The following is a 27,397-nucleotide window of genomic DNA, read 5'->3' on the forward strand; positions in this document are numbered from 1 at the left end:
ACTAATCGGCACGTAATGGTGTAATGACATATTAGTAATTCCAAATATTTATTTTAGTTCATTATTCAAACTCTTTTGTTTGAGTTCAGGCTGAGACTTTACAGATTGTTTTGCAGCTCTCTGTATAAAATATGTTCCGAGATGGATGCCTGTGAAGAAAATCCCAGCTACAAGAAGCCAGTTCTTTCTGATCCATTTGCTATTTTTCATTTCTTCTTTCAAACTCAAGCTCAGACTCAAAGCTGCTTCTTTCTATAAGAAATAAAAATAAAACATTTTAGAGAAATAATTCCAAAACATTTAATAGACTGTAGTTTAGTAATTCCTTTTAATGCTCTGCTCCTTCTTTAGAAAAAGGAACTATCCACTGGCACAAACCTCCCAAAATGAGAAATGTAAATCAACTTAGACTGAACATTCATTTCTTTATTCTTCAATGAATCCCTGCATGAAAAAGTATTGATATTTTAATAATTTTGGAATGCACAGTAACACAGCTAGAAAGCTTACAGTACAGTTATTCAAGTATGATATATGCTTCTAGAAGACAAATGCCATGTGAAACGCATAGAGTTTGGTCTCTGGGTCCCAAATGTTTTTATTCTCTTACATCAAGATCTGGTGTTGTTTCTTCTCTAAGTTTCGTTTGCTTGGAAACCTTAGGTGTGAATACAAGTGCATTTATATCAAATCCTGCTTATAAATAATTATGAAAATGAGATAACTGTTGGGATTCCTAATACAGACACTCTCTAATGTTCAGTCGACATCCAGCTAGACAAATCTACACAACACATTTACCAAAGAATAAACCATGTTTTAATTTTAAATATTTGGCTAAATTCAGAGCAGTTTCCTGTAGTTTTACCCGATCAATCAATGATTTTCAGTTTCGATGTCCTATATCTAACCGTCCCCCAAATTTTGGCTAATGACAATAAATACAAAAGCCAGGGAATGTGCTGGATGACAAGGAGAAAAATAGGATCTGATTTGCAATGTGATCTCAAAGAGGGTAAATAATATAAAATGCTATCATTTACCAAGTGTGCTAGCGCTTGTACTAGTTTCCTTAACGAGGTTGGAAGAAGCGTGCCTGAGGCATAAAATACTGATACTATAATAATATGTGGAAAGGATAAAAATCTCAGGTCATAGACCTTATCTGTTGAGGCTTGGTGCTTTGAAGGTAAAGGTTCAGCCAATTATTAGTTATTTTCAGGAATATGCTAACCATTGGACAGTGTTTAGCACAAATAAAACTAATTGAACTACTCAGACTACAGTACTACCCAGAGCTGTCTATGGCACAATATGATACAGACCAAAAAGGTGATTTGAAGATGTGCAAAGAAGATGTGAAGAGAACAAGGTGTATCACTTTGCTATGCAAAGTGTTCTTTTGGTTACCACTCCTCCCAATTTAGTTAAAGGGCTGTAACCATGGCAACTGGGCCCAAATAAAGTGAAAGCAATGATGGCCAGCTTTCTCCCTGCAATGATAAAGCTATAGTCATCTCTTTTTATAGCACGAGGAGGAAAAAAAGTTCCTGTTCATCTTATGCAAGGAACAACAAAGGTACTTAAATATTATTTCAAAGGTTATTTTAGATTTGGCAAAATCTGTGAAATACATTTAAATGAAAGCTTAGTGAAGTGACTTCCATACATAAATTTGCACGTTACAACACACACACACACACAAACCACAAATCATAACAGAGACTGTGATTAATAAAGTGATTTCTCTAGTTACTTTTCAATACATAATAGTGACATACGACTTTTCAAAAGCAGAATGCCAAATTGGCACCTCTAACAGTCTTGTGGTAGTGAGACCAGTAACCACATCTTTTGGCTAATATCTCTATAAAATGAGAAAGGAAGAGAGTGTTGGTGACTCCCAAATCATTTTTAGGATGTCAAAACTTGCTGACTTCTGGTCCTATGTCTAGATCTAGACAAAATAAGGTACAATTGAAAAAAAAAAGAAACGAAACACAGGGCTGGCTTATAGCATAGGTTTGGAAGTGTCAGTTCAGCTATTTCTTTCTTCCTAACAATGTGACCCATTATTCCAAAAGTTACCATCACATGAATGGCCCTGACTATTCCTGGATGCACTGGCCTGGCAGATGGGCTTTTTGCAGTGATGGATAACAATTAAATAATACTAAAACCTACATGACTATATTCTAAATTCAGAGCTTTAAAATATGATTTAAAGAAACATAAACACGTAAAATATTTTCCTAAAAGGAATCAGGGCTCTTTGGAGAAGTGGCTGATTCTAGGTCTGAGGCAAGAAATAAACTAGATGAGCTGGGGACATTTTTCTGCCAAAAAGTAATAATGTTATTAAAGATCACTTGGATCATATCAAAGGGCACAGGAAAAGAAAAAAAAAAAACGACACAGGAGTCAACTTGGAGGGAATCTAAGATGGGACAATTTAAGCATTAAAAAGAATACTGACAGTAATAGACTGAGATAATTCAAATTTATTATAAAAACTGATAAAGGGAAATAAACCATATATCTTGCTTTTCCTGTATATATGCATTTTGAGGGGTAACTGAATAGTTGAGGCAAAGTTGGTCCAGCTACTAAACAGAGAAGAAACAATAGCATTTCAGCAGCATAATTTTGCAACACCTAATGAAGTAATGGACTACACCATCATAGTGGTTGGCAAATTATAGCCCATGGACCATATCCAGCCCACTGCCTATTTTGTAAATAGTTTATTGGCTCACCCTCATGTACTGTGTATGAATGCTTTTGTGCTAGAACTTAAAGTTAAATAGTAAGAGTTACCATTAACTTTTTCAGTGTGATAATATACTTGTGGTTGTATGTGTTTATCCTCACCGTTAAAGATACATACCAAAACCTGAGACTTGCTTAAAAGTATTCCAGCAATAAAAAAAAAAGGGAGGGGATAGATAAAAAGAGATTGGTAAAATGTTGATAATTGTTAAAGTTGGGGGATGGATACTAGAGAGTTGAATATACTATTCCTCTCTATTTGGGGTTTGTTTGCAACTTTCCATAATAAAAGTAAAAATTTTTTTAAATAACAGGCAGATACAGCACATTCTTTTGACGTACTTCAACCGCTAGGACATTATTACTCACCTGAAGGTCAAAATCGTATATTAAAATAGAAAATGTTCCACAATTATAGGGTTACAGTTCTCCATCTGGGGCCAAATGAGTTTCATAATTCATTATTTCTTGGATTTTAGAAATACAATATAGTGTATAACACCCATAATCAAAATAATATGGTGTTTAACACCCAGAATCAATATAATCATAATACAGTATAACACTCATGATCAAATACAATATTTCTGCAGTGAAACTAAATATTCATATTAAGTGGAATAAAGATTAAATTGCCTCATGTCAGTTAAGATCAACTAGCTACGGAGTTATGACAAAACCTTTTAGATTTTAGAACTTTCTGGATTTGGGAATTATTGATAGGGGTCTATAGACCTGAATTATATTACTATATGCTCTTATTTCAGTGACTCTGAAAAGTAACAAATTACTTTGAAGCTAAAATATTAGTCATTCTTTGGTAGCCATGGGGGATTCGTTACAGGACCCCCCCACTCAGATACCAAAATCTGCAGATGCTCAAGTCCCTTATATAAAATGGGGAAGTATTTGCATATAACATAGGCATATCCTCCCAGATACTTTAAATCATCTCTAAATTACTTATAATACCAATACAATGGAAATGCTATGTAAGTAGTTGCTTTTTGGAACTTTCTGGAATTATTTTTAAAAATATTTTTGGTCCGTGGTTCACTGAATCTGTGGATTTGGAACCTATGGGTACGGAGGGCTGACTGTAGATATTAAGGAATCAATACAATTAGTTTTATTTATCTTGGAAAAATCAGAGAACAGTAATAAAGAAAAGAACCTTTTGCAAGTTACAGATCTGTGTGACATGGATTTATGGCAAGGGAAAAACTGCTCCTTTGGATACAATTATGATCCTGGTGACACTGCTAGTGAAAAGGGCAGGACAAATAATGGACTGACTGTCCTTTCAGGCAAGTGTCAAAGCTTTCTGTGGAACCAACTTTTCTAGAAGCAACTGTAGGATAATATTTTGCCAGTGGTTCATAATAAAAACAACAGGTTAACTCACCAACTTAGGCTTTTATTGCCAGAGCCCTATACTTTCTTAAAGATTATGTTTCCCATTGTTGGAACATGCCATTTGGTTGACCACATTAAATCAAACTCACCTGAAGCTCTCAAGTCTACTATTTCCCTGGGAGGTGGTTCTTCTCAGGACTTGTGACTGCCACTCTGCCTGGCTCAGGAAGGTCATCCTTATTAGGAATTTGAAAGACAGGGCTGCTTTTGATCCTGTGCCACCCCAAATGTATGAGCCCAACTAGAGGTACCATAACAATCAGAACTTTGTAGTCTCTCCAGAATTTCTGAAAGCTCATAGTGCTTCAGCATTAGTGCACCTAAGAAAAGGCCAACAGTTAAAAGAAACAAAATAAAAAAAATCCCTCAAATTACATCTATATATACCACCACAAGCAGAATATTGCACTCTAATAAAAGCTGCCTGTTAAAAGTTTTTGGTTACAATACATTGCAATGTTAATTAACAAAAAGAGACGTTGTAGACTTAAAGGGATGGCAGGAAATCAGGCTTGGTAAGCTTATAGAGTAATACTAAACGTTTAGCCAGAAACTGTAAAGGAGCAATATTACCTGCTCGGAAAGCCACTGGAATCTTTGGAAACACTCATGCATCAAAATCGTTTTCTGGGCTTCCCTGGTGGCGCAGTGGTTGAGAGTCCGCCTGCCGATGCAGGGGACACGGGTCCGTGCCCCGGTCTGGGAAGATCCCACATGCCGCGGAGCGGCTAGGCCCGTGAGCCATGGCCGCTGGGCCTGCGCGTCCGGAGCCTGTGCTCCGCAACGGGAGAGGCCATAGCAGTGAGAGGCCCGCGTACCGCCAAAAAAAAAAAAAAAAAATCGTTTTCTTCATTGGTCCCCACCTTTTTGGCACCAGGGACCGGTTTCATGGAAGACAATTTTTCCACGGACAGGGGTGGGGGGTGTGGGGTAGATGGTTCAGGAGGTAGTGCGAGCGGTGGGGAGCGGCAGATAAAGCTTTGCTGGCTGGCCACCGCTCACCTCCTGCTGTGCGGTCCGGTTCCTAATAGGCCTGGACCAGTACTGGTCCACGGCCTGGGGGGTGGGGATCCTTGGTTTTCTTTATATAATTAAGTATACTTTCTCTGAGCCATAATGAAGTTAGATTTTTTAAAAAAATATATTTAGTCACAATTTTCACAGAAGAATCAAATGGCAATCTTAAATATGCAGTAAGAATTCAGATTCTGCATTCTGACAGGATGTGAGTGATGATGCTTCAACTGAGATTGAGTCATGCATGCATTCCAACTGTAGCAAAAGACTTTTGGTTTGGACTCTATGAATTAATGCCATTTCCACATTTATGTGCTGAACCACTGGATTTTAGAGTGTTTACCCTTATCTCTAATAACTATACCCTGCAGGGGTTACTGTCAATCCAGTTTACATGAAGAAATTGGGGCCAGTAACTTGCCTGGAGTTTCAAAGCTCAGTAGTATTGAGAACAGTCTTTCTGCTCTATCTTTGATTTGGAAGGCATGGAGTGTAGCCCAGGAAGTCTGTTTCTGATGATCCGCTGGGTTTGGGAACTTGAGTCCGTACAACTGGACTCCTTATACTTTTTCACTTAAGGGCACTCACTAGGCTTTAGTGATTAGCTTATAGACTTGTGATGCTATGAATGGACCTGCTCTCCAAGTTCCTTTCTGGGCACAGGACAGTAAGGACTGCTTCTTCATCTACAGGATAAACTAAGAATTAGGTTCAATTGCATGTATATGAGTTTCAGTATCGTAAAATTTCTTACAGTAATTTTGTGTGAATGCCTTTAGAAAAATGCCTGAACAGAATTTTCACTTATTCCTTCCCTTTTAAATCAAGATTAATATACAGGACTAGTGAGCTAAATACCTAAATTGTCTCTGTGTTCCGTATATACATATTAGAAAAAACAGAAGGCTTAGAGTTATGCCTATGTACATATATTACTCCCAGCATTAGAAACCATTTCTCGTTGAGGTCCAAATTCACATTTAATAAGGACTTTGTTGCTAAGCTTAAACAAGTTAATAGATGGAAAAAACATGGCCTACTTTGTAACTCCAAGTATTTTATGCCTTTTTCTTTTCTAAAGTGCTTTGGCATCCTATACACTTCTTGCAGCCTTTAGAGACCACACCTTTTATTGACATGCTCATGTTCTATCTTTGGAAAAAGTCAATCACAAATAACTGTATCATGATTACATTTCCTTGCAAAGTCCACTGTGCAAAAGCCTTTGGGACATTTGAGATTTGAGGAAACAATAAAACCACTGGGGGAGGCACCGGGTGACTCGGAGTAAGTAATGAGGGAAGAACTACAGTAAGGGTTACTTCCTAGATGGAAGGAGGGACTGAGGGTGCACCAAAGTCAACCGGCTTGTGTTGACTGATAGGTGGTATTTTTGTCCACAAAATACCTTGAATTAAAGGGTTAGAAGATACTGTCCTTCACATCCAGTCTCAGTACCTAAGGTGACTTTAACACCTCCAACTCTGTCCCTCTCAACACGAGCTTATCAAGTCACAGTACTTTTCATAGATGGCATCTCTGCTCTTCACTGTTTACTTCTCATGATCACTAACATAACTAACATATGATATGTTAGTTTTGTTTTGTTTGTTTGTTACTTTTTCCTGAGTTGCAAACTTTTAGGAAAACAGCTTACAGCAAAGAGTCATTTGGATAAAAGGATATAATAATAAAGTTGACATAAATAACTCAATAATTAAAATTCAGAACAAATTAAAGTACAAGCTATAACAGCAATCTCTGGAAAGTGTGGTACTATTCTCTCCATGTAGGTCACAGGATGAAATGTGATGTATTGAGAATTAGGATCAGATTAGGATCAAGTTAGCTCCCTGTACTCAATACATCTTTGGGTCATCACTGTGTTAAGGACAAAGGAGGGTGCTCCATTTTATTTATGTTGTGCTTAACTACTATTTTTTTTTTTTTTTTTTTTTTTTTGTGGTACGCGGGCCTCTCACTGTTGTGGCCTCTCCTGTTGCGGAGCACAGGCTCCGGACGCGCAGGCTCAGCGGCCATGGCTCACGGGCCCAGCCGCTCCGCAGCATGTGGGATCTTCCCGGACCAGGGCACGAACCCGTGTCCCCTGCATCGGCAGGTGGACTCTCAACCACTGCGCCACCAGGGAAGCCCCAGACTACTATTCTTTTCCACTAGAATAACTTAAGGATCTATGCATCTTTTTGTAGATATAGGTTTAGTTAAACCTGGGAATTAGTACCTATTCAGGCTGAAAACTCTTATTTGCCAAATTACCACTGAGGCCCAGTAACAGCACTTCCTGGTTAGTAACTGATGTGGACTGATTTAATGATTAATTGCTGTAATATTTGCTCAACACCTACATGTCCCCATTTCCTCAAATTCTCCATATCTCACACATTGATTTGGCTAATGGGGGTGAGAGAGCAGGTAACTATTTTCTGATGATTATCCTGTTGTCCTTTGAGAGGCTTGGAAAATTATTAGGATCAGGATGACAGGGCTTTTTACTTTACAAAGTACTTTCACAGTCTTCACATTTAAATCCACATAAAAACACTTGAGTATCACACCATCTGCATGATAGTCCATCTCCACCAAGCAAAATGGACTATTTTTAAATGGCACAGTAACCTTCACCTACTTCATTTCGCTTAATAGCTTTCCAGCATTTTACATGTATTCTGTTGCTTAAATAACCCATATTCTACAGCCAGACAAGTTAGACTTCACTAAATAAGGCTCATTGTTAGTTGTAAGAAGAAGACAACAAACTAGTCAGTGAAATGATGCATTCCTTATTTTCTTCATATCTTCTTGTGGAGCTTTTAAATACAGTCCATATATTTTGGGGATAAAATTTTGATTTAACCCATTTTTTTCTCCTAAAGTCTTTTCGTGGGTTTTTTTTTCCAAAATGAAAATCAGCATTACTGTCGTTTTCTAAAAAATATAAAATTCTCTTACTTTTTTAAGTTAGAAAATACAGATGTAAGAAAAAGAAAGCTAAAATATCTGTAGTCATTTTGGTTTTCACAAAAATGTGATTAGAATATACATGCTGTTTTGTAATCGTTTCTTCCCCCAAGAATACAAATCTTCATTATGATTTTCAGTGGCTGTATAGCTTTTGATTTATGGCAATGCCCTAATTTGACAGATCGCTGATTGATAGAAATTTGAGATTTTTTTCAGTGCTTTATTGCTAAATATGCTAAGAATAATAAGTATTTTTGTAAATTCTCCAGAGCCCATGCTCATAGCTGCTACATGCTGCTTCTCAGGATGATACAAAGTCTTACTAGAATACCTAACAATTAACTCATTTTTCTTTTTTTTTTTTTTGCGGTACGCGGGCCTCTCACTGTTGTGGCCTCTCCCGTTGCGGACCACATGCTCCGGACGCGCAGGCTCAGCGGCCATGGCTCACGGGCCCAGCTGCTCCGCGGCATGTGGGATCTTCCCAGACCGGGGCACGAACCCGTGTCCCCTGCATCGGCAGTCGGACTCTCAACCACTGCGCCACCAGGGAAACCCTAACTCATTTTTCAAATGAACTTACGAGATGGTTTTTAAAACCGTGACTTTTACAAAGGTTCTCGGTGCTGGGCAGCAGGGAGACAGGGAGCTCCAACTTGGGGGATGAAAAATGAAGCTAGATACAGCTTATCTTAAAATGGTCCTTCCCCCCAAACATTTGGCAACAAGTTATTCCAGGTGGTATGGAACTATTTTATGGACTCGAGAGATTCCTGCGTCTGAAACAAAAATTTCTCAAGAATATGCTCAACATGATCAGATTTGTTGGGCAATAAGAGGATGGTTTCTAAAATAAGTTAGTGCTTGCTGTTCATTCACTGAGCCTTTCAAGTTTGCTTGGAGTAAAGCAGCAACAGAAATAACAGCAGGAAGACTTCTTTCCTCTCCTTACCCTCCTTTAGTCTACCTGCCACTGCCCTTATCTTTCCTGAATCTTATTTAAACACACTCCTAAAAAAAAACCAAATAAACAAAACCAGAAGGTATGGAACGCTTTTGTTGGAGGAAACCAAGAGAAAGGAAATGAGATTAGTAAATTTTACATTAAGTAAAACAGAAAGTAGATGTTTATGGCTTTATCCATTGAAATGCCTTTTGTTTAGAAAATGTTTAGAGGCCATCAACACAGATTATGCTTTCTTATACTCTTCTTTCAAAAATGTATACTTTGCATTATTCAACAGGTTTCATATTTTTTCTCATTTTGTTTTCATAGCAATTTTATGAGACCACTTTATACATGAGGAAATTCTAAATGATTGATTCCAAAATTACTGTCAGCTAATTGTGGCACTCATCTTAGATTCTGGAGTCCTAAAAGTCTTGGTTGGTATTCTTAACAGCAATTTTCAAAAGTCAAGAATTAGTATCCCAGCTTTGGCAATAAGAGTCAATCAGAATTTCCGGTGCATGACGACGGACGAGAACATTCTGGGTGCATGGTGCACACTTGTGAGGGTCACTGAAGAAGGCAAGTATCCTGGTGCATTACACCTGGCATGTTTTTCTTCTCATGTCAGGTACACTGGAAGTTAACAAGTCTTGTGCCACTTGGTCCAAAATGAGAGGGTAAAAAAGCCCATCTCCTCCAAAAACACACCCATGATCTACTAATGGTTGAGATCAGTGGGGCTAATTTTAGTTCAGTTTTTTTAGCTTAGTTCTTAGTATGGAATGAATAGAGAGAAATTAATGAACAGAATGGAGAAAAGCTTGCTGTATCTCTGCCTCATTAAAATATCGTCATCTTTTTGAGTGCATATAAAGGCCAAGAAAGGAAAACACTGAGAGATATGCTTCAGACCACAAATACTCTTTACATTTAAGGCACTAATGTGTCTAGAACAGCAACTTTCCCTCCCCTCAATTTGTATTACAGAGATTACCAGCTCTTCAATTTCTACCATTAAGGCCTCTGACAGGCTTACTGAAACTTGTTACATTCCAAGCCAAAGGAGGGTTTCTTGGTGCTAGAACTGGTCAGTAAGGTGAGGGGCAGAGAAGGGCAAAAAAAGCAGTTAAGCTCCCTAGGAAATCCTAAACAACCTGGCTCTGGCTATCAGATTACTCTTTCTATGGAGCATCAGGTCAATTAAAACCACCACGCTTAGCTACTGATTGGCCTACAACAACCTGGATGCAGGAAATACTCTGTGGAAGGTTCTCATTTTGCCTACTGGGCTTGCTGGACGCCACCTGCTGGTCTTTTGGACACAGTGTAAGGTAAATTCTTTATGTCTTCATTGCTGCTCTGCTTAAAGTATTTGGGAAAAAACAGTAATGTTTAACAATTTTTAAAAAACTACTGAATGTAACTTAAACATGGAGAACGCTAAACAGAATGTTGAACAATTAATTAACCCAGCTCTTGTGACTGCAATATTCGATGAAGTTTATTGGAATTGTACAATGCCTTTTCTTTTAGCATGGCAATGTTGGTTTTTAAGGATCTGTGAATTCTTCATTCCTGAGTTCCAATGACTAACCCTGAAAATAGTTCTTTTTATCCTCAATTGTTAATACAGCAGTTCACATTTTGGCAGTTTTTGTGTACACATTAGAAAGGACTGCGTGTTGTCTTCAGGCCTATTCAACTGACTGGCGTGCTAAAGAGAACAATAGCTTCCTTTTTTCTTTTTCTTTTCTAACTACATCACCTAAAATAACAGCTTTGCTGAGCTTTTCCAGTCTTGGAAAAACACAGGTACCAAAAACGTTACTGTCAATTCTCGATGAACGGAATGGACTACACCTGAGTTCTAAAGTTTCCATTCTGCAAAATCCTACCCCTACCTTGACCTACAGGCAGTAGCTGGGCTGCTGACAGCACAGCCTCATCAGGAGCGGGTCAGGAGTACGCACAGAGTACGGTGAAGGTCAAGTTATGTGTAAGCATTTCATGATCTCGGTTATCCCCCACTGTTACAGTGAATTCAATGTATTTATAAATAAATAATATACTGAAAGCATCACAAATTTTATAGGGGAGATTTACTAACTGTCAACAGCCTAAGATGTGACAAGTGAGTGACTGATTAGCGACTAATGAGGAAGAGACAGTCTTACTGGCAGGCTGTGGTTTATCAGAAAGGTTTGGAGCGTTGTTATAAAGTTTACAGAGTTGTCTGAGAATCTTTCCATCCCCTTTCACTGTCTTTACATCTGGCTGCCATCTGATGCCCAGATTGGTGGAGGAAGGGGACTGGGTACCATGCAGACAGCAGACTGTTCCAGATTAAGTGTGCAGCTGATTGGGTCCTTAGTACTGCAGCAATGACTTTATGTTCCCCTGGTCAGCTCTGAATCCCAAATGGGTTGGTTTCTGTCTTCATCATTTCTGAGACTTCTATTTTACTCTCTACCTTCGTTTCTGCAGGTAACCTACTGGCCAGAGGAAACCGTGGCTACTGGGTAGGAGCCCCTCCACTTCCTGCTCCCACATGCCCACCTCAGCTCCCATCTTCACCTCCTTCCTCAGTGTCTCAGAGGAAGGCCTGGCACTTCTGTTATCTGTGCTCCAGCCGGTCCCACGTGCTGCTTTGTCTTCACGGTTCCACCTCCATTAACCCCCCTCTTCTACCTTCCACCTCCCACTTGGAATTGGTCTTCCTCCTATGCAAAACCTGACCATTTTTCTCCATTGAAAAGAACTAAAAACAAATTCCCCAATGTAGCTGCCCTTTACCAGCCTTCCTTCCAGTACTACACTCTGATTCCTTTCAAATAACGCATGTTTCTAGAGCCACTGCCCACTTCCATCTTCAAACCCAAGTAATTTGCTTTTGCCCCACTCTCCATGGAAACTGCCCTGACTATAAAGATCGCCCATCTCTCCCTTTCTCCGTGATCTCTCTGCACCACTTCTGATGAGTTCTTAAAACTCTTTACGTACCTGAGACTAGTCTGATCCTTCTCAGTCTCCTTTAATGACCCCTTGGTTTCCATCCACCTACTCCCCCTTCTCAAAGCTCTGTCTTGGGCCGTCTTCCCCCCATGTTCGTTTCCTGGGTGGCCTCATGCACATCCAAAGCTGTTTTAACACATCCACCAATGACTCCCACATCTACATCTTCAGCTTAAACCCACTTATCCCACTGTTATTCCCCACAAGTGTCTAAACTCATCTCATATAACGACGAATCCTCTTTCCTTCCCAAACTGCTGTTCCTCCTCTGCTTCCTGTTTTGTTTCTTAAAAAAAGGCATTATCAAAAAAATAATAATAAATAAAAATAAAAAAGGCATTATCTACCATGCCATTCAGTTAGAAAATCTGGATATAGTGGACTCTGCCCTGTTCCTTATATTCCTCATCAAGTCAGTCACTCAATCCTCCATTTGACATGACATTTCTTTTATGTAATTTCTCCCCACAGCTACAGTCCAGACCCTCATTACCTCATGATCTCCTCGCTTCTAGTCCAATGGTTCTCAAAGTGTGGTCCCCTCACCACAGGCAGTAGCATCATCTGGGAATTTATCAGAAATGCAAAATCTTGGGCTGCTCCTGACCTACTGAATCAGAACCCTAGGTTGGGATCCAGCTATCTGTGTTTTAACAAATTCTTTAGGTAATTCTGAAGCTTAAGTCTGAGAACCACTGTTCGAGTCTATTGCCCACTAATCCATTCTCTACCCTCTTAACAGCCATCTTGGGGAAAACAACAACAAATACATTCATGTTTCTGCTTTGCTTAGAAGCCTTCAGTGACATTTTTGACTAGAAGGTGAAACCTACATTTCTCAGTACAGAACAAAAAGCCCACCAGGATCTAGTTCCAGAAGGGAAAGCACAGCAAATTATTTTAGTAAGGATGTATTGTTGTGTAGTGATTAAGGGGATGAGTTGTGGAATCCTACTGCCTGGGCTTTCCATCTCTGCCTTACCACTTTGCAACTGGCTGTGACCTTGGATGAGTCACTTAACCTCACAATGCCTCAGTCCCATCACCCATAAAATGAGAATAATATTGACATCCATCACAAGGCTGTTGTGCAGTTATCACAATACCTGGTACTCAGACTGGACCCTGTGACTGTTAGCTATTATTTTGATTATTTCAAAAGGTAAAAAAAAAACATTACTGGTGTCAACCTTGAGTGTAGAAAGAGAGGTCTGGAATGACTAAGGCAAGTGGGTCCATAAACTATAGGCAGTTTCAGTTAGTCCAGATGTGAATACAACCCCCAGATTCTCAAGAAAGAGGTTCTGACGTCTTCGGGGCTATTTTGATTACAGTAGGGTAGATCTGTAATCAGATTCCAGGATGTTATAGAAAAGATAACACTCAGGCTCCTAAAGTGAGGGCCAGGAAAGCTAATCATGAAGGAAACCGGAAAACTCAAGGACAGAGCAAAATAGCAAAGACAGGGTGAGAGTTTCATATTTATTTCTCTGATAACAGTTAATGAAGTTAAAGTTGCCAGTGATTAAACATGAGAGTCCTAGTGTGATGAAGCTCTGAGTAACGATGGAAATCAAATTCTAACCTCCCGCACAAGTTACGATCTTAGGCAAATTACTTCTTTCCTGCCTCAATTTCATAGTCTGTAACATGGGGCTATATAATGAGGATTCCTAAGTATATATCTATGTATTTATTGCTTAGTTCAGTGTCTAATACGTGAGAAGTATTCAAGGCATGGTAGTGATTATTATTACTGTATGTACAGTATCTTCAATACACATCATATATAAAGACAGGCACTTCTGGAGATTCCTGTTTGACTAAAGCTCCTGGTAGTGCTGAGACAGGACTGACTGGATGAAGAGAGTTGAAGTTATGCTCTCCTTCCAGGGCAATGGGTATCCAATGACTGGTCACTGCAGTGGTACAAAGGCCTGGCGGTTCACCCAACTTGGGCCAACTATGAAGGCCCAACCCAGCACCGGATTTCCTGTGAGACTGGTGGAGACCCTCCTTGGGACTACACTACAGCTCAACTTTTTCTATCCACCCAATCCTGCTTCCTTTCTTCCTTGGTAAGATCCAAAAAGTCCTCCCTAATAAATGTCCTGCCCACAAATCTCCTTAGAGTCTGCTCCCCAGGGAACCCAATCTAGGACAATCTGGAAACATCTTGTTCATTTATCAATGTGCTTGTTTATTGTTTCCCCTTCCATCATTGAATATAAGCTCCATGTGATCAGGGACCATGCCTGTCTTGGTCACTGCTGTATCTGCTAACTCAGCACAGTGTGACAAATACGAATATAAACTGATGACGTTAATGAAGGAAAAACTGCAGGTACAGAGAGCCTCTGAAACAGCAACAGGATTTGTGGATGGTCCAATTTGGGAGGAAGATGTATATGACTTCAGGAGTTCTCCCTCTCAAAAAGATTTCAAAGCCCCGAATCCTGCTTCTGCTTTCAGAGTTGGTACTACCACGCTGTACAGAGTTCTGACATCCAGTTCCACGTCAGAGGGTGGCTCTCACCTCCCAGACAGACACAGGTGGCAGCGCAGGCGCAACTGGTGCTTTCACTGGGACACCTTTTCCTTCTACTTTACGGTGCCGCGCAGATGGGAGAGGAAGAAGGGTCTATACCTGGAACTCTACCTACACCACTGGAACACCTCCTCGCCATCTACATTCCTTCCTGCAGCAAGGATTCACTGCCAACAGCTGTTTTAAAGGTAGATATTCAGCTTTCTAAGGAACCAGCCTCCTCCTATTCCCCGCCCCCAAATATCCTTCAGTGACACTAGTGACCTTTCCGAGCGGGGAGGAGGCGCCCACAAGCCCCCCACCCCTCTCTTCGGCCGGGTAGAGTGCCGGCTTTTCCACCTGCGACCCCGTCACTCTCACCTGCGCACCCGCCGCTGCGCCGCCCCGTCAGCCGCCGCCCGCAGGCCCCTGAAACCGAGCACCACGCAGCCGCAGCCACCAGTCCTGGCAACTCGCGCCCCGAGCTTGGAGACGGAGCACGCGCAGCTCTGTGTTTGGCGCCGGTCCCACTCGGATTCCTCTTCTCCGAGTTTTCGTGATGTTCTCAGCCGAGAACGCGGTGGCTGAGACCGGAAAGAACAGGGGGGTGGAGCTTATTCAGTGTCAATCTCAGCAAGTTATTGAAACTGGAAAACTTAAATAACAGATCAAATGGACTTGTTAAGGCACAGTATCTTCCTTCTGGCGCGCACCTGAGAGGCACTTATTGAACGAAAAAGTGATCAACCGTTCTTGGCGGCTCTCGGGCCTCCTTCATTTGACCAATCACAGAGCGCCGGATTCCGTTGTTCATCGCCAACTCCCCGCCCTCCTTTATGGCTGCCTGGAAAACCTGGAGAAAAGGATTCAACAGCGACCATTTCTGTGGGTCGTGTTGGAGAGCGGTCATGCGCAGTGCGAGCTGGTGGCGCTCAATTAACAGCTTTTGCCCTTAGTCCGCCGTCTGGGGGCCTACGGGGAGTTCAGAAGTTCTCTGTTTCTGTGCCCTTCACCAATTAGATAATTTGCGCACTACGTCCCCATCCTGCTTTTTCGTTCGAGGACAAAAATTGTATTCCCCTGTACTATTCAAAAGAATTGTGGGAGAAATTATGTTCCTGGCTATTTTAAAATTTATCCGGCATTGTGAAAGTCACCTTTACTTTCTAACCTGTGTTTTCTATAATCTTCCTGTTCAAAGATTGGGGAGACTTTTTCCATCCTTGTGCTAGTAATTTTACGGGGTCAAGAAGCACTCTGTGAATGGACTTGAGAACACGGGGAGGGGGAAGGGTAAGCTGGGGCGAAGTGAGAGAGTGGCGTGGACTTATATATACTACCAAATGTAAAATAGATAGCTAGTGGGAAGCAGCCGCATAGCACAGGGAGATCAGCTTGGTGCTTTGTGACCACCTAGAGGGGTGGGATAGGGAGGGTAGGAGGGAGACGCAAGACGGAGGAGATAAGGGGATATATGTATAACTGATTCACTTTGTTATAAAGCAGAAACTAACACACCATTGTAAAACAATTATACTCCAATAAAGATGTTTAAAAAAAAAAAGAAGCACTCTGTACGACAGGAACACTGCGTTTTATTTTTCTCTCGATCACCCCCGCTGTCTAGCACAGTGGGTAACTGATTCTTCACGGACCAATCATGTTCACCTCGTTCTCGGCCCCTACGTAGTCGTCTTTTGCCGCCATTTTTGTTTTGGGCTCTCGTTGAAAACCGCGAGATCCTGCTCGGAGGCCATTTTTCTTTTGGGCAGATTTCACGCGCTTCCCGGGCCGCTCGCTTAGTATTTCGCCGCCATCTTCAATCCTGGTTGTGGCTTCAAATCCATAGTGAAGCAGCTCAGGTCATCTTGTGTTTGGGCGGTGGCAGAGTTCCTCTACGCGCCGGGAGCCCGGGGAAGCGGGAAGTAAGCAGGAAACGCGAATTCCCAAGCTTCTAAAGGTTGGCTTGAGAGCCTGCCGCACAGCCAGGTACTACTTCACCAGTTACTCTGGACAGTAACAAAACAAATAAAAGCCCGAACCCAAACCCTCTCACCATCATAGGTAAGAACTTGAAAATGCTGACAGCCTAATATATTCCTTCCCTTGAACTAAACTGTGTGCCCATCTCCTCTCCCACTCTGTTTTTTTCCTTTGATTAGTGAACCTTTTCTGAATCCTTCTCCCTGTGCTTCCACCTCTCTCCATTGTTTTAAACATAAGGGTAATTAAATAAATAAATTTTAAAACAAAACATTAGGGTGCGGGAAGCCTGGGCTTGACAGTGGAAGTGTTGGTTTGGAAAATTCTTTTTTTTTGGAGGGGGGGACAAAATGGAGTACAGTGAGTGGGCCAGGTATTTGTATTAAACACCCATATGTACTGATAGATTCCCCTTCCCAGACATTTTTTGGGTTGTGACATAAATATAGATTGTGTTTGTATATACTTATTCATTCATTTATTCAATACATTTGTTGAGTACCTAGTGTGTACTAGGCCGTGATGATTTTGTGTAAATTAAAATAAAACCCCTTTATCTCACGGGGCTTACATTCTGTCACCTTGACAGCTACTGGGTCGGGGCAAGTAACAGTATTCTATGGTTCTTAGTCCTGCTACGCTATACAAACAAATAACAAGTATTCGCTTGCTCCTTCCTCTATTCCCCTCCTCCTTTTATTTTCCCCCGGACTAGGAATAAGTCGTAATGACAGTTATTTCTTGGATCCTAGATATAACTACATTTGTAGGCCAACTGCCTTATTTTACAGCCAATATTCAAGTTACTTAAGGCCTTGTTGCTCCAGGTGTGGTCTATCTATCAGCCGCATCCGCATCACCTGGCAGCTTGTTAGAAACACATTCTGACTCCATCCCCAGGCCCACTGAGTCAGAATCTTCCCTACAAAGTGCACCTTAAGTTCAGAGACCATTGATTCCTGCATGGACTAAAGACAAAGACTCTTTTCAACTTGTGCTTCTGAAACAATATATGGTCAGTTTATTCCATGCTTTAAATGCAGTGGACATATGGCACGTTTTTTCTGTGCTTTTATCCATCAGCTTGATGTCAAGATGCCAATTTAGCATTCTAAAAGGTTGAGAATGTCAGTCCCATGTATTGTTATGTAACTTTTGCTGTGATAATATCTCATGTACTTTGTGCATATTTTTAATTTATTTAAAGTTGAACTCAAAATCCTACAGCTATTCAGTAGTTCAATATCAACTTGGAAAACTTTGGGCCGTAGTTTACCAAAGCTGCTTTGGCCTCTTGCTTTCATCTGTCTTTTTAAAATGAGAACTCTAAATCTAATATGTCTTGGGGTTTCTCAACTTTGGCCGCTCATGAAAATCATGTGGGGCGCTTTAAAAAAAGACTCCAGGCCAGTATCAGTCAGAGGTTGTGATCCTGTGGATGGAATTCAGAAACTAGTAAGGTATTTGAGAAATAGCAAATGACTTTTACATTTTCCACGTTGCTGTATGTTCAGTTTTTATCCTTTACAGATTTACTTAAAATAATTAGGAATCTGAAGACAGTGAAGAGAGTTGGACTGGGAATGTGGTAAACCAACTTCCTAGTTGGTTTGACCAACCAATCAACTTGCCATTTATTCTGTGTCCTAAGCAAGTTGTCCAGCTTTTCTGTCTCTCCTTCCTCCATCTATTAATTGGGAAAAGAAGAATGAAGGTCCTGTTGTGTTTTATTTAGTCTTGTGTATGCTACAAAATGTAGTGGATATTTATATTCTGTGAATGTGAGGAAGAAAAGTATTTTGCAAGTGCAATATTCATTGCTTCTGATTTTCCTATACTGTTTCTTATATTGTATATGCCAGTAAGCACAGTGGGTACAGAAAAGAACTCTAGAGCCAGACTCTCTGGGTTCAAATCCTAGTTCCTCCAGCTACCAGCTGTGTGACCTTGAGCTGATTACTTAACCCTTCTGTGCCTCAGTTTCCTCATCTCTAAAATAGTGCTGGTATGAAGGTCAGATAAGTTAATGTAAGAAAAGTGCTTAAAATAGTGCGTGGCACATAGTCACAGCTATGTAAATATTAATTAGCTATTGTTATATTTAAGTCTTTGGATTATTAAGGTTTTGTTCATGCATGCAGATCACTTAAGGGGAAAGGTATTGTAGTTTCATGACTTTTCAGGACATATACCTGTTTGGAAAAGAGGGTGGTTTAAAGACAATATACCAAGCCAGGAAGATGTGTTAGTTTTTCTTTAAAATGGTCTTTTTCCCTTTTTCAAACAGCTTTATTGAGGTATGGTTGTCATACAGTAAATTGCACATGTTTAAAGTGTATAATTTGGTGTGTTTTACGTGTATACAGCCATGAAACCAACACGCCAGTCAAGATAATGAACATACCCATCATGCCCAGAAATTTCCTCTTGCCCTTTTGTAATCCCTCTGGCCTCTTTCTTCCAGGCAACCACCTATCTGTTTTCTGTCACTCTAGATAAGTTTGCATTTCCTAGGACTTTATCTAAATGGAATCTTAGCGTATGTGCTATCTTGGGGGGTGGGGTAGTGTCTGGATTCTTTCACTCGTCAGAATGGAGAGTCATCTTCGTTGTTGTAGGTGTCAGTGGTTCATTCGTTTGTAGTTGCTGAGTAGTATTCCATTGCATGGATAGACTAATTTGTTTGCACATTTGCCAACTGAAGGGCATTTGGGTGGTTTTTATTTTCATGGTGCTCGTTTTCACATTGGAAAAAAAAGTCTAATCGTTTGGTGGCCAGGCCTTCCACATACAGAGAAAGCAAGAGGTGCCAGTGGTAAAACGTGTTTGTTTGGGACTTTGTCTTTGCCATTGTAGAGTTTATGAATTCATGTTTTCTGAATGAAACATGTAATAGCTTCTTAAAGATGCAGAACACATGCATTGAGTTTTTAGTGGATTGCATCTCTTTTTTATTGAGATATAATTTATATATAACATTATATTAGTTTCAGATGTACAACATAATCGTTGGATATATGTATATATAGTTAGACAACTTGGGCATTAGGGGTGCCGACCCTTTGTGCCGTTGAAAATCTGCATATAACTTTACAGTGCACCCTCCCCTTCCCATATCTGAGGTTCCACATCCTTGGATTCAACCAACTGTGGATCTGTAATACTGTAGTATGTATTTATTGGGAAAAAAATCCAAGTGAAGTGGACTCTCACAGTTCAAACCCATGTTGTTCAAGGGTCATCTGTATACAATACTGTATATTATTGTTAGTGGTCACCATACAGTACATTACGTTCCCAGGACTTATTTATTTCATAACTGGAAGTTTATACCTTTTGACTCCCTTCACCCATTTCACCACCCCCTACCCCCTAACAATCACCAGTATGTTCTCTGCATTTGAGTTTGGTGTTTTGTTTTGTTTTGTTTTAGATTTCACATATAAGTGAGATCATATAGTATTTGTCTTTCTCTGTCTTAATGCCCATTCATGTTGTCGCAAATGGCAGGGTTTCCTTCTTTTTTCATTACTGAATAATATTCCATTTTGTGTGTGTGTGTGTGTGTGTGTGTGTGTGTGTGTGTATGTGTATGTGTGTACACACACACCACATTTTCTTTACCCATTCATCTATCATGGACACTTAGGATGTTTCCCTGTCTTGGTTATTGTAATTAATGCTGCAGTGAACATGGAGGTGCAGATACCTTTTCAAGTTAGTGTTTTCCTTTTTTTCAGATAAATACCCAGAAGTGGAATTGCTGGATCATATGATAGTTGTACTTTTAATTTTTTGAGGAACCTCCATACTGTTTTCCACAATGGCTGCACCAGTTTACACTCCCATCTACAGTGCACGAGGACTCCCTCTTCCCCACATCCTCACCAACACTTGTCTTTTTGATGATAGCCATTCTGACAAGTGTGAGATGACATCTTGCTGTGGTTTTGATTTTCGTTTCTCTGATGATCAGTGATTAGTCCATTTCATACATAAGGGAACCTGACATTTAGAGGTGCTGAGTACGCTGTCTGAAGTCACATGAAAAGGTAGGCTTTGAATGCATGTCTGTTTTACTAGAACCTGAGACCATGACTGCCTCATGGGTCAGTGCCTATGTCTGTTTCTGACAAAGTATTAAATAAAAATTAGATGTTGTTTATTAGTGAAGCATCCCACACAGGGCCAGGTGGGGATTTTCTGTGGGCCCAGCAGGAATGGGAGGCCCAGATCTTGGGTCAACTGACCAGGTTAAGGATATAGAGTGACTAAAAGGTAGGACTGTTCTGTGGACTTAATCTTTTTGTTTTTGAGCCCATTTTGGCATTCAAAGTTACCATATGAATAATAGGAAAAGATGATTCTTTTTTTTTTTTTTTAACACTGCAGTTACCTTTTCAAATTTTATCTAAGTTGTTGCCAGCAACAACTTTGCTCATTTGTCATTTTTCCTTGGTATTTTGTTAAAGTTTGTGATTCCTTCCTTGATACTGTCCTTTTGCATGTGTGTGATAAAATTAGATTGGGGGAGTAGGGGCAGCAGGTTATGAAATGATTTCTCATTCTTGAATTACAGTTTTTCCTTCAGAAGTTCTAGGGCCTTTGTTGTTTCTGCTCCCATAGGTAATGAAAGTTTTTTAAGACGATAGAAGGAAGTATAATAATTTTCTTGATAAAAATTGAAATCTGAAGATTAGGAGCCTAAAGTTAATTTCTGATCTTTTTAATCTGGAGTAGTTGCTTTGGCTTGTGACACAGACCAGCAATGCTAGAAGGAAGACAAATGTGAATTTCAGAGTGCCTTGGATTTTCCCACAGAATAATCTAGAAGGTCACTGACTTTCTTTATTAGAGTTTATCTCTGCTTTGTATTTAAATGACAGGACAATCATGTGATATTGTTTAATCTACTTCCATTCCCTCCCAAAATTAATTTTCTTAAGGATTTTAGGATCTTTCCTCTTCAGTAAAGACACACGTGCACACTTATTTTTGGTGGGGTCAGACGCTATCAACGTCTCCTCTTTGTGAAAGAATGCCTGTTTTCAGGTCAGAAAGTGGGCTCAAGAATGCAGGATATAGGATGAGATGTTATTTGTAAGACCTACATACTTCAGCTTCTCAGTATGCTTATGTAAATTATATGCTTTTAGATATTTGGAAACTTGATCTTTTTGGAGATTGTCCTGAACGTCTTAAAAACAGGGTATAAAGTAAAAATTCCACTGAATGTAGACTCAAATTGGCAGCTCTGATAGGAAGGCTTTTTAACATTTATGCTTTAAACGCCAGGCACTGAGCTTGCTGTTCCCTCCTGAACGTAACTCTAAGAGCCTAGGAAAGTAATTTTTTAAGGTGCGTGTTTGCTTTCTAAATGTGTGTGTGCACATCTATCTTTTAATGATCAGAGAACAAGTCCAGAAAAACCTGAAGATGTTTCCAGGGTAAAACTTAATGAATACAGAGGCTAATAATATCTTTTCCATTCAAATGAATGTTAGGATGTCAGTATTTTAAAGACAAAAACAAAAAGCACTGAAAACCTCACATTTATGGCCTTCAACCATGTGTCTGTTGCCTATTATATTCAATGTAAAACGCTTCCATCTTCTGTTTACGTTTATACGCATATAAGGTCTCTCAACTTTGGCTGCATGGTATGTGTAACTTAAGTGTTATTTATGTATTGAAATAGGACCAGAGTGCTTTGACCTCCTTTTTAGAGGGCTTAATGTGGAATTTGGGATTTGGAGACAGTAAAGATGCATTAGATTATTAGGTATAAATATAAAAAAATAATAACACAGTCCGTAGCCACTGATTTAAGTAACATCAACAGACTCAAGTTAGCAAACTTGATGGATACCTGTGCCGTGCTCCAGGTATCAGAGAGAATGAGAATGGATCCTGTCCTCAGGAAGCTTACGGTCAGACTGAGGTGAGAGAGAGGCTGAGGACCAGACTTAGGTGTGAGAGGAGAGGGGGTGTAAGAACACTGCATGTTCAAGGGCACGTGCTGGCGTTGGCCGTGTGGAGGCCTTGAAGCTGTGAAGGTGCCTGAGCTGAGAGGTGGAGGTGTGGGCAGGTGTGGTGCTGTGGGAGACCTTGGTGAAGAGCTTTGAAGAGGGGACACCTGCTCAGATACCTCTAGTGATGGTTCGGGGAATGGAGAGCTGCAGGGATGGAGACAGCAGGTACTTGAAGAGGCTCTGGTTGCGGGGAACCTTCAGGATAACCAGCTCTTTGGGATCTGGGACTTCCTGGCATCAGCAAGTCATGATTTTTTCTTCCTGTGAGAGGCAGACAGGACCATCTGTGACTGTCATCTGTGCTGTCCCAGACAACAGGCACTGAGAGAAGAGAGCAGTGTGTGCTGTCCCCAGATTCCCTGGCAAATGGTCTTTCTGTATTTAGACTTTAGCTTTCTCAAGTTTTATAAAAGGATAGTGAAGGACATGGCCCTCACCTCCCCAGGGTGGTTGTCAAGGCAGAGATAATACAAGGGATCAGGAGACTCCCACCTCCACCCCCACCGCCTTGCCAGACCTGTGGAGACTTGGCTGGGAGACAGGGGAGAGACAGGGGAGCCTAGCTCTGGGCACCTCCTTTGCCCATTTTTCTATTGGATTGTTTTATTTTGACTACTCATCTTTTGCTTGTTATACGTCTTGCAAATATATTCTAGTTTGTGACTCTGCCGCATACCCCACCCCCATTTCTTTGTGATGTTTTTTTTTTTAATAAATAAATTTATTTATTTATGGCTGGGTTGGGTCTTCGTTGCTGCACGTGAGCTTTCTTTAGTTGCGGTGAGCAGGGGCTACTCTTTGTTGTGGTGCGTGGGCTTCTCATTGTGGTGGCTTCTCTTATTGCAGAGCATGTCCTCTGAATCCTCACCAACATTTGGTATTATCCCTATTTTTTTTTAGCCATTCTGGTAAGTATGTAGTGTTGTGTCATTGTGGTTTATTTTGTATTTCCCTGTTGGCTAATGATATTGAATATCTTATTTTAATTGAAATATAGTTGGTATACAATGTTATGTTAGTTTCAGGTTAGTTTCATAATTGTTCGACAGTTGCATACAGTATGAAATAATTTGAATATCTTTTCACATGCTTATTTACTATCTGTTTCTGCTCTTTGGTGAGACACCTGTTCATGTTTTTTGCCCACTTTTCGACTGGATTGTTTTATATTTTACCATTGAGTTTTGAGAGTTCTTTATATGTTCTAGTTTATAAGACATTTACTGGATGTGTGGATCACAAATATTTTATTCCAGTCTGCAGAGAAGTTTTAATATTAATATGGTCAAATCTACCATTCTTTTTCTTTATGTATTGTAATTTTTGTGTCTAGTTTAAGAACTCCTTCCTTCCTCTGAGTTCATGAAAACATTTTCTAAAAGATTCTAATTTTATTTCAAGTATAAATTTTATTTTTTTAATTAATTTTTACTGGAGTATGGTTGCTTTATACATTTGAGCTTTTAGCTCATCTGTAATTGATTTTCAGGTGTTGTGTGAAGTATCTGTCCAGTTTTTTTTTTTTCCAAATAGATAAACAGTTGTTGGACCACAATTTATTGAATGAATAGTCTTCTTTATTTCCCACCGATCTGCAGTGCTTCTTCCATCATTCATTTGCATGAACCTGTGGGTTTGTTTCTGGTCTGTGAAGTCTGTTTCTTTGGCCTGTTTGTTTACCCCTTTGCCAGCACATTATTTGATTTACTATAGCATGGTGGTAGTTCTGCTAGAACTGGTAATACAAACTCCCTCCTTTGTTTTCCTGTCGTCTTTTTTTCTCTCTCTCATGTATCTTAGTCCTTTTTGCACTTCCTCAGATTCCCTGTTCAAGATTGTGACTGGGATTGCATTAAGTTTGAAGATCAATGTGGCAGGGTCTGGCACATGCCTTACTAAGTTCATTCCTAGGTATTTTATATTTGTGGAATGCTAGTTTAAATGATATTTTCAGAAATCTACATTTTCTGCTTGTTTCAAAGAAATTGCTTTTAAGATTCATCAGTAAGCACGTTTGCTACATTTTTTTGTAGATGCTTTTTTCACGTTAAGAAATTTCTATTCTTAGATTTCTAATGTTTTTCTTTATTTTTTTCTATTTTCATTAAAATGATCACGTGCCTTTATTCTACTTCAGTTTTTAAGTATGGTAATTTTTCTAGTATTAAACCAACCTTTCACTCTTCAGAGACACCTCACTTGGTTCTGGAGTATTTTTATATATTGCTTGCTTCAGATTGCTTCTGTTGGTTTAGGATTCTCGCTTCTCTGTTCAGGTATAGAATTGGCTGTGATTTCCCTTCCTTTTTTTTGTTTTTGTATTTGCGGTACACGGGCCTCTCACTGTTGTGGCCTCTCCCGTTGCGGAGCAACAGGCTCCAGACGCGCAGGCTCAGCGGCCATGGCTCACGGGCCCAGCCGCTCCGCGGCATGTGGGATCTTCCCAGACCAGGGCACGACCCCATGTCCCCTGCATCGGCAGGCGGACTCTCAACCACTGCGCCACCAGGGAAGCCCTGATTTCCTTTTCTTAATCTGCCCTTGTCTGGTTTCGCTCTCAGGGCTTCATAAAATGAGTTGTGTGGTGGGAGGGGGCTCCCTCTCACGCTCTTCTCCGGAATCATTTGTACATTGGCATTATTTGTTCCTGGAACAGCTGTTGGATTTTGGATCACAGAGGTTTAGAAATGGAAGAGACCGTAGAGGTCAGCCTGTCCAACAGCATTGTTCTACTGAGGCAGAAAGAATTAAATGCTGAGGCTCAAGTCCAGAAGTCATGGTCCACTGTAGAAAACCTAATCCTGAAGTAAAGGTAACAGCCATTTTATTACCTAAGACAGAGGGCTTGAAGCCTTCACACCAAAGTCCATGCAAGTCCGTGGAGAGACTTGGAAAATGTCCCACCACCCTGACAAACTGGTCCCCGAGGTTTCTGGGGTCACTGGATTAAGCTGAAGAACCCAGAGGGGAAAGGGAGCCTTGGGAGGCAGGCCCTCTGACAGCTCATGGAAAGCCGTGGCAAACAGGCAGAGGCCTCCCTGGCTCCACCGTGAGCAGCTCTGTGTAGGCACAGCTCAGCAGGGCATTAACATATATATCGCCCATTGTGACGACAGGTGAAAATTTTCATCTGGAATATCAAAGGAATATTCATTATGTGGTATTTTTTATGAAAGTTGGGAAAGATTCAGTACATTTTTTGGAAAATTTCCCTATAAACAGCCGAAATAAAATAGTCTCAGTTCCTGTTATCTGGAATATTTCTTCATCCAACAGACTTTCTTGATCACCTTCTATTGTTAAGCAGTGCTCTGAGGGCTGGTCACCTTTGATAACTTGCTCCTTCCAGGATGGGTAAGCCTGCTTTTACCATATTTGGAAATTAGCAAATTGGTTTGGTTCATTTCAGATTTCAGTTCGTCATGTAGTTCATTTCCAGCACCTGTGCCCAGTGCTGTAATGAAGCCAAGGAAGTATGCCTTCTTTATCTAATATGACTTTAGCAAGTATGCAGGCTCAAGGTCTATGCAACTGCTGTCCAGATGTGTTATGGGCTTTATCTCAGTAGGCTTTATTTTTTATTTATGAAGAAGTGTGCCATGTCACATAGCATAATAGCGAATTAAATGAATTCCAACCATTTACCTTAGCTGTGGAGCCCCTCCCTCCCTCTTTTCCTTCCTCCCCCCTCCCAGCCTTTCTGTCTCTGTCTTTTCCTCTCTTTCTTTCTTTGGTTAGCAGGAGAGACCCACCACTCACTTAGCTTTATTCGAAGTCGTGCCCTATGTTAGGAACATGTGACTTGGCCAGGGGCTCTGGGAGGGAGGGCACACCTACCTTGACAGCCCAGTTAGCGTTTGACCTTAGCAGTTGTACAGGAGACAGATGGTGCTGGTTTGCCTTCAGAGAGCTGACCCGACTCTTCTCCTGCCCTTGGCCTTCAGCTGTGAGACCCTGGCCTGGTCCCCCAAGTTCTTGTTAGGGAAATAGATCTCAGGCCTGGGAATAGATGGTCTGTAGGGTGCCTTTTATCATAAAACTGTTACTTTTTTGAGACTGCAAACACTGTAGGAACAAGTGAAAAAATTTTACATTGAGAGGCAGAATGCCACATGGTATTAAAAATGGGTTAAAAGTATGCAAAATGTATTTTACAGTTCCTTTTTTCATGCAGCCTGTTTTACACTAGAGACCATTTTATTTCATCTAAAAATATGCTATTTAGTTCTAGATTCTTACAGATCATATTTTTGAGACTGGGCTTTGATGATACTTTTTGAAGAATCCAGTCCTTAAAAACAAAATGTAGGGACTTCCCTGCAGTGGTTAAGAATCCGCCTGCCAATGCAGGGGACACGGGTTCAAGCCCTGGTCCAGGAAGATCCCACATGCCACGGAGCAACTAAGCCTGTGCGCCACAACTACTGAAGCCCGCGTGCCTAGAGCCCGTGCTCCACAACAAGAGAAGCCACTGCAATGAGAAGCCCGTGCACCTCAATGAAGAGTAGCCCTTGCTTGCCGCAACTAGAGGAAGCCCGTGCGCAGCAACGAAGACCCAATGCAGCCAAAAATAAAATAAATAAATTTATAAAAACAAAATAAAACGAAATGCAGCTGCTCTTGCTTTACTGATTAAAGAAAAAAAATGAGCATTTTAGAAGAGTCAACTGGGGCTTCCCTGGTGACGCAGTGGTTGAGAGTCTGCCT

General features: G+C 40.6%; 2 protein-coding genes across 3 annotated transcripts in view; one reads left to right on the forward strand and one right to left on the reverse strand.

Moving 5' to 3' along the window:
* Positions 1–31: 31 nt before the first annotated feature.
* Positions 32–15,320, reverse strand: LOC132505523 (uncharacterized). Of its 2 annotated transcripts, none has more exons than XM_060123611.1 (2): positions 15,057–15,320; positions 32–252 (listed from the first exon to the last, which is right to left on the reverse strand). In XM_060123611.1, the coding sequence occupies exon 2, from the start codon at positions 208–210 to the stop codon at positions 49–51; it is 162 nt and encodes a 53-aa protein (XP_059979594.1). In that variant the 5' UTR covers positions 211–252; positions 15,057–15,320; the 3' UTR covers positions 32–48. The 2 variants fall into 2 exon arrangements, with proteins under 2 accessions (XP_059979594.1, XP_059979593.1); XM_060123610.1 differs by lacking the exon at positions 15,057–15,320 and adding an exon at positions 4,275–4,414.
* Positions 15,321–16,591: 1,271 nt separating this feature from the next.
* The window catches only part of SLX4IP (SLX4 interacting protein), a 185,316-nt gene continuing 174,510 nt past the window's right edge, over positions 16,592–27,397 (forward strand). The window contains 1 exon segment of the mRNA XM_060123970.1: positions 16,592–16,739. The gene's annotated coding sequence lies outside the window, so the exon portion shown is untranslated.

Source organism: Lagenorhynchus albirostris, chromosome 15, assembly GCF_949774975.1.
Source record: "Lagenorhynchus albirostris chromosome 15, mLagAlb1.1, whole genome shotgun sequence".
NCBI lineage: Eukaryota > Metazoa > Chordata > Mammalia > Artiodactyla > Delphinidae > Lagenorhynchus > Lagenorhynchus albirostris.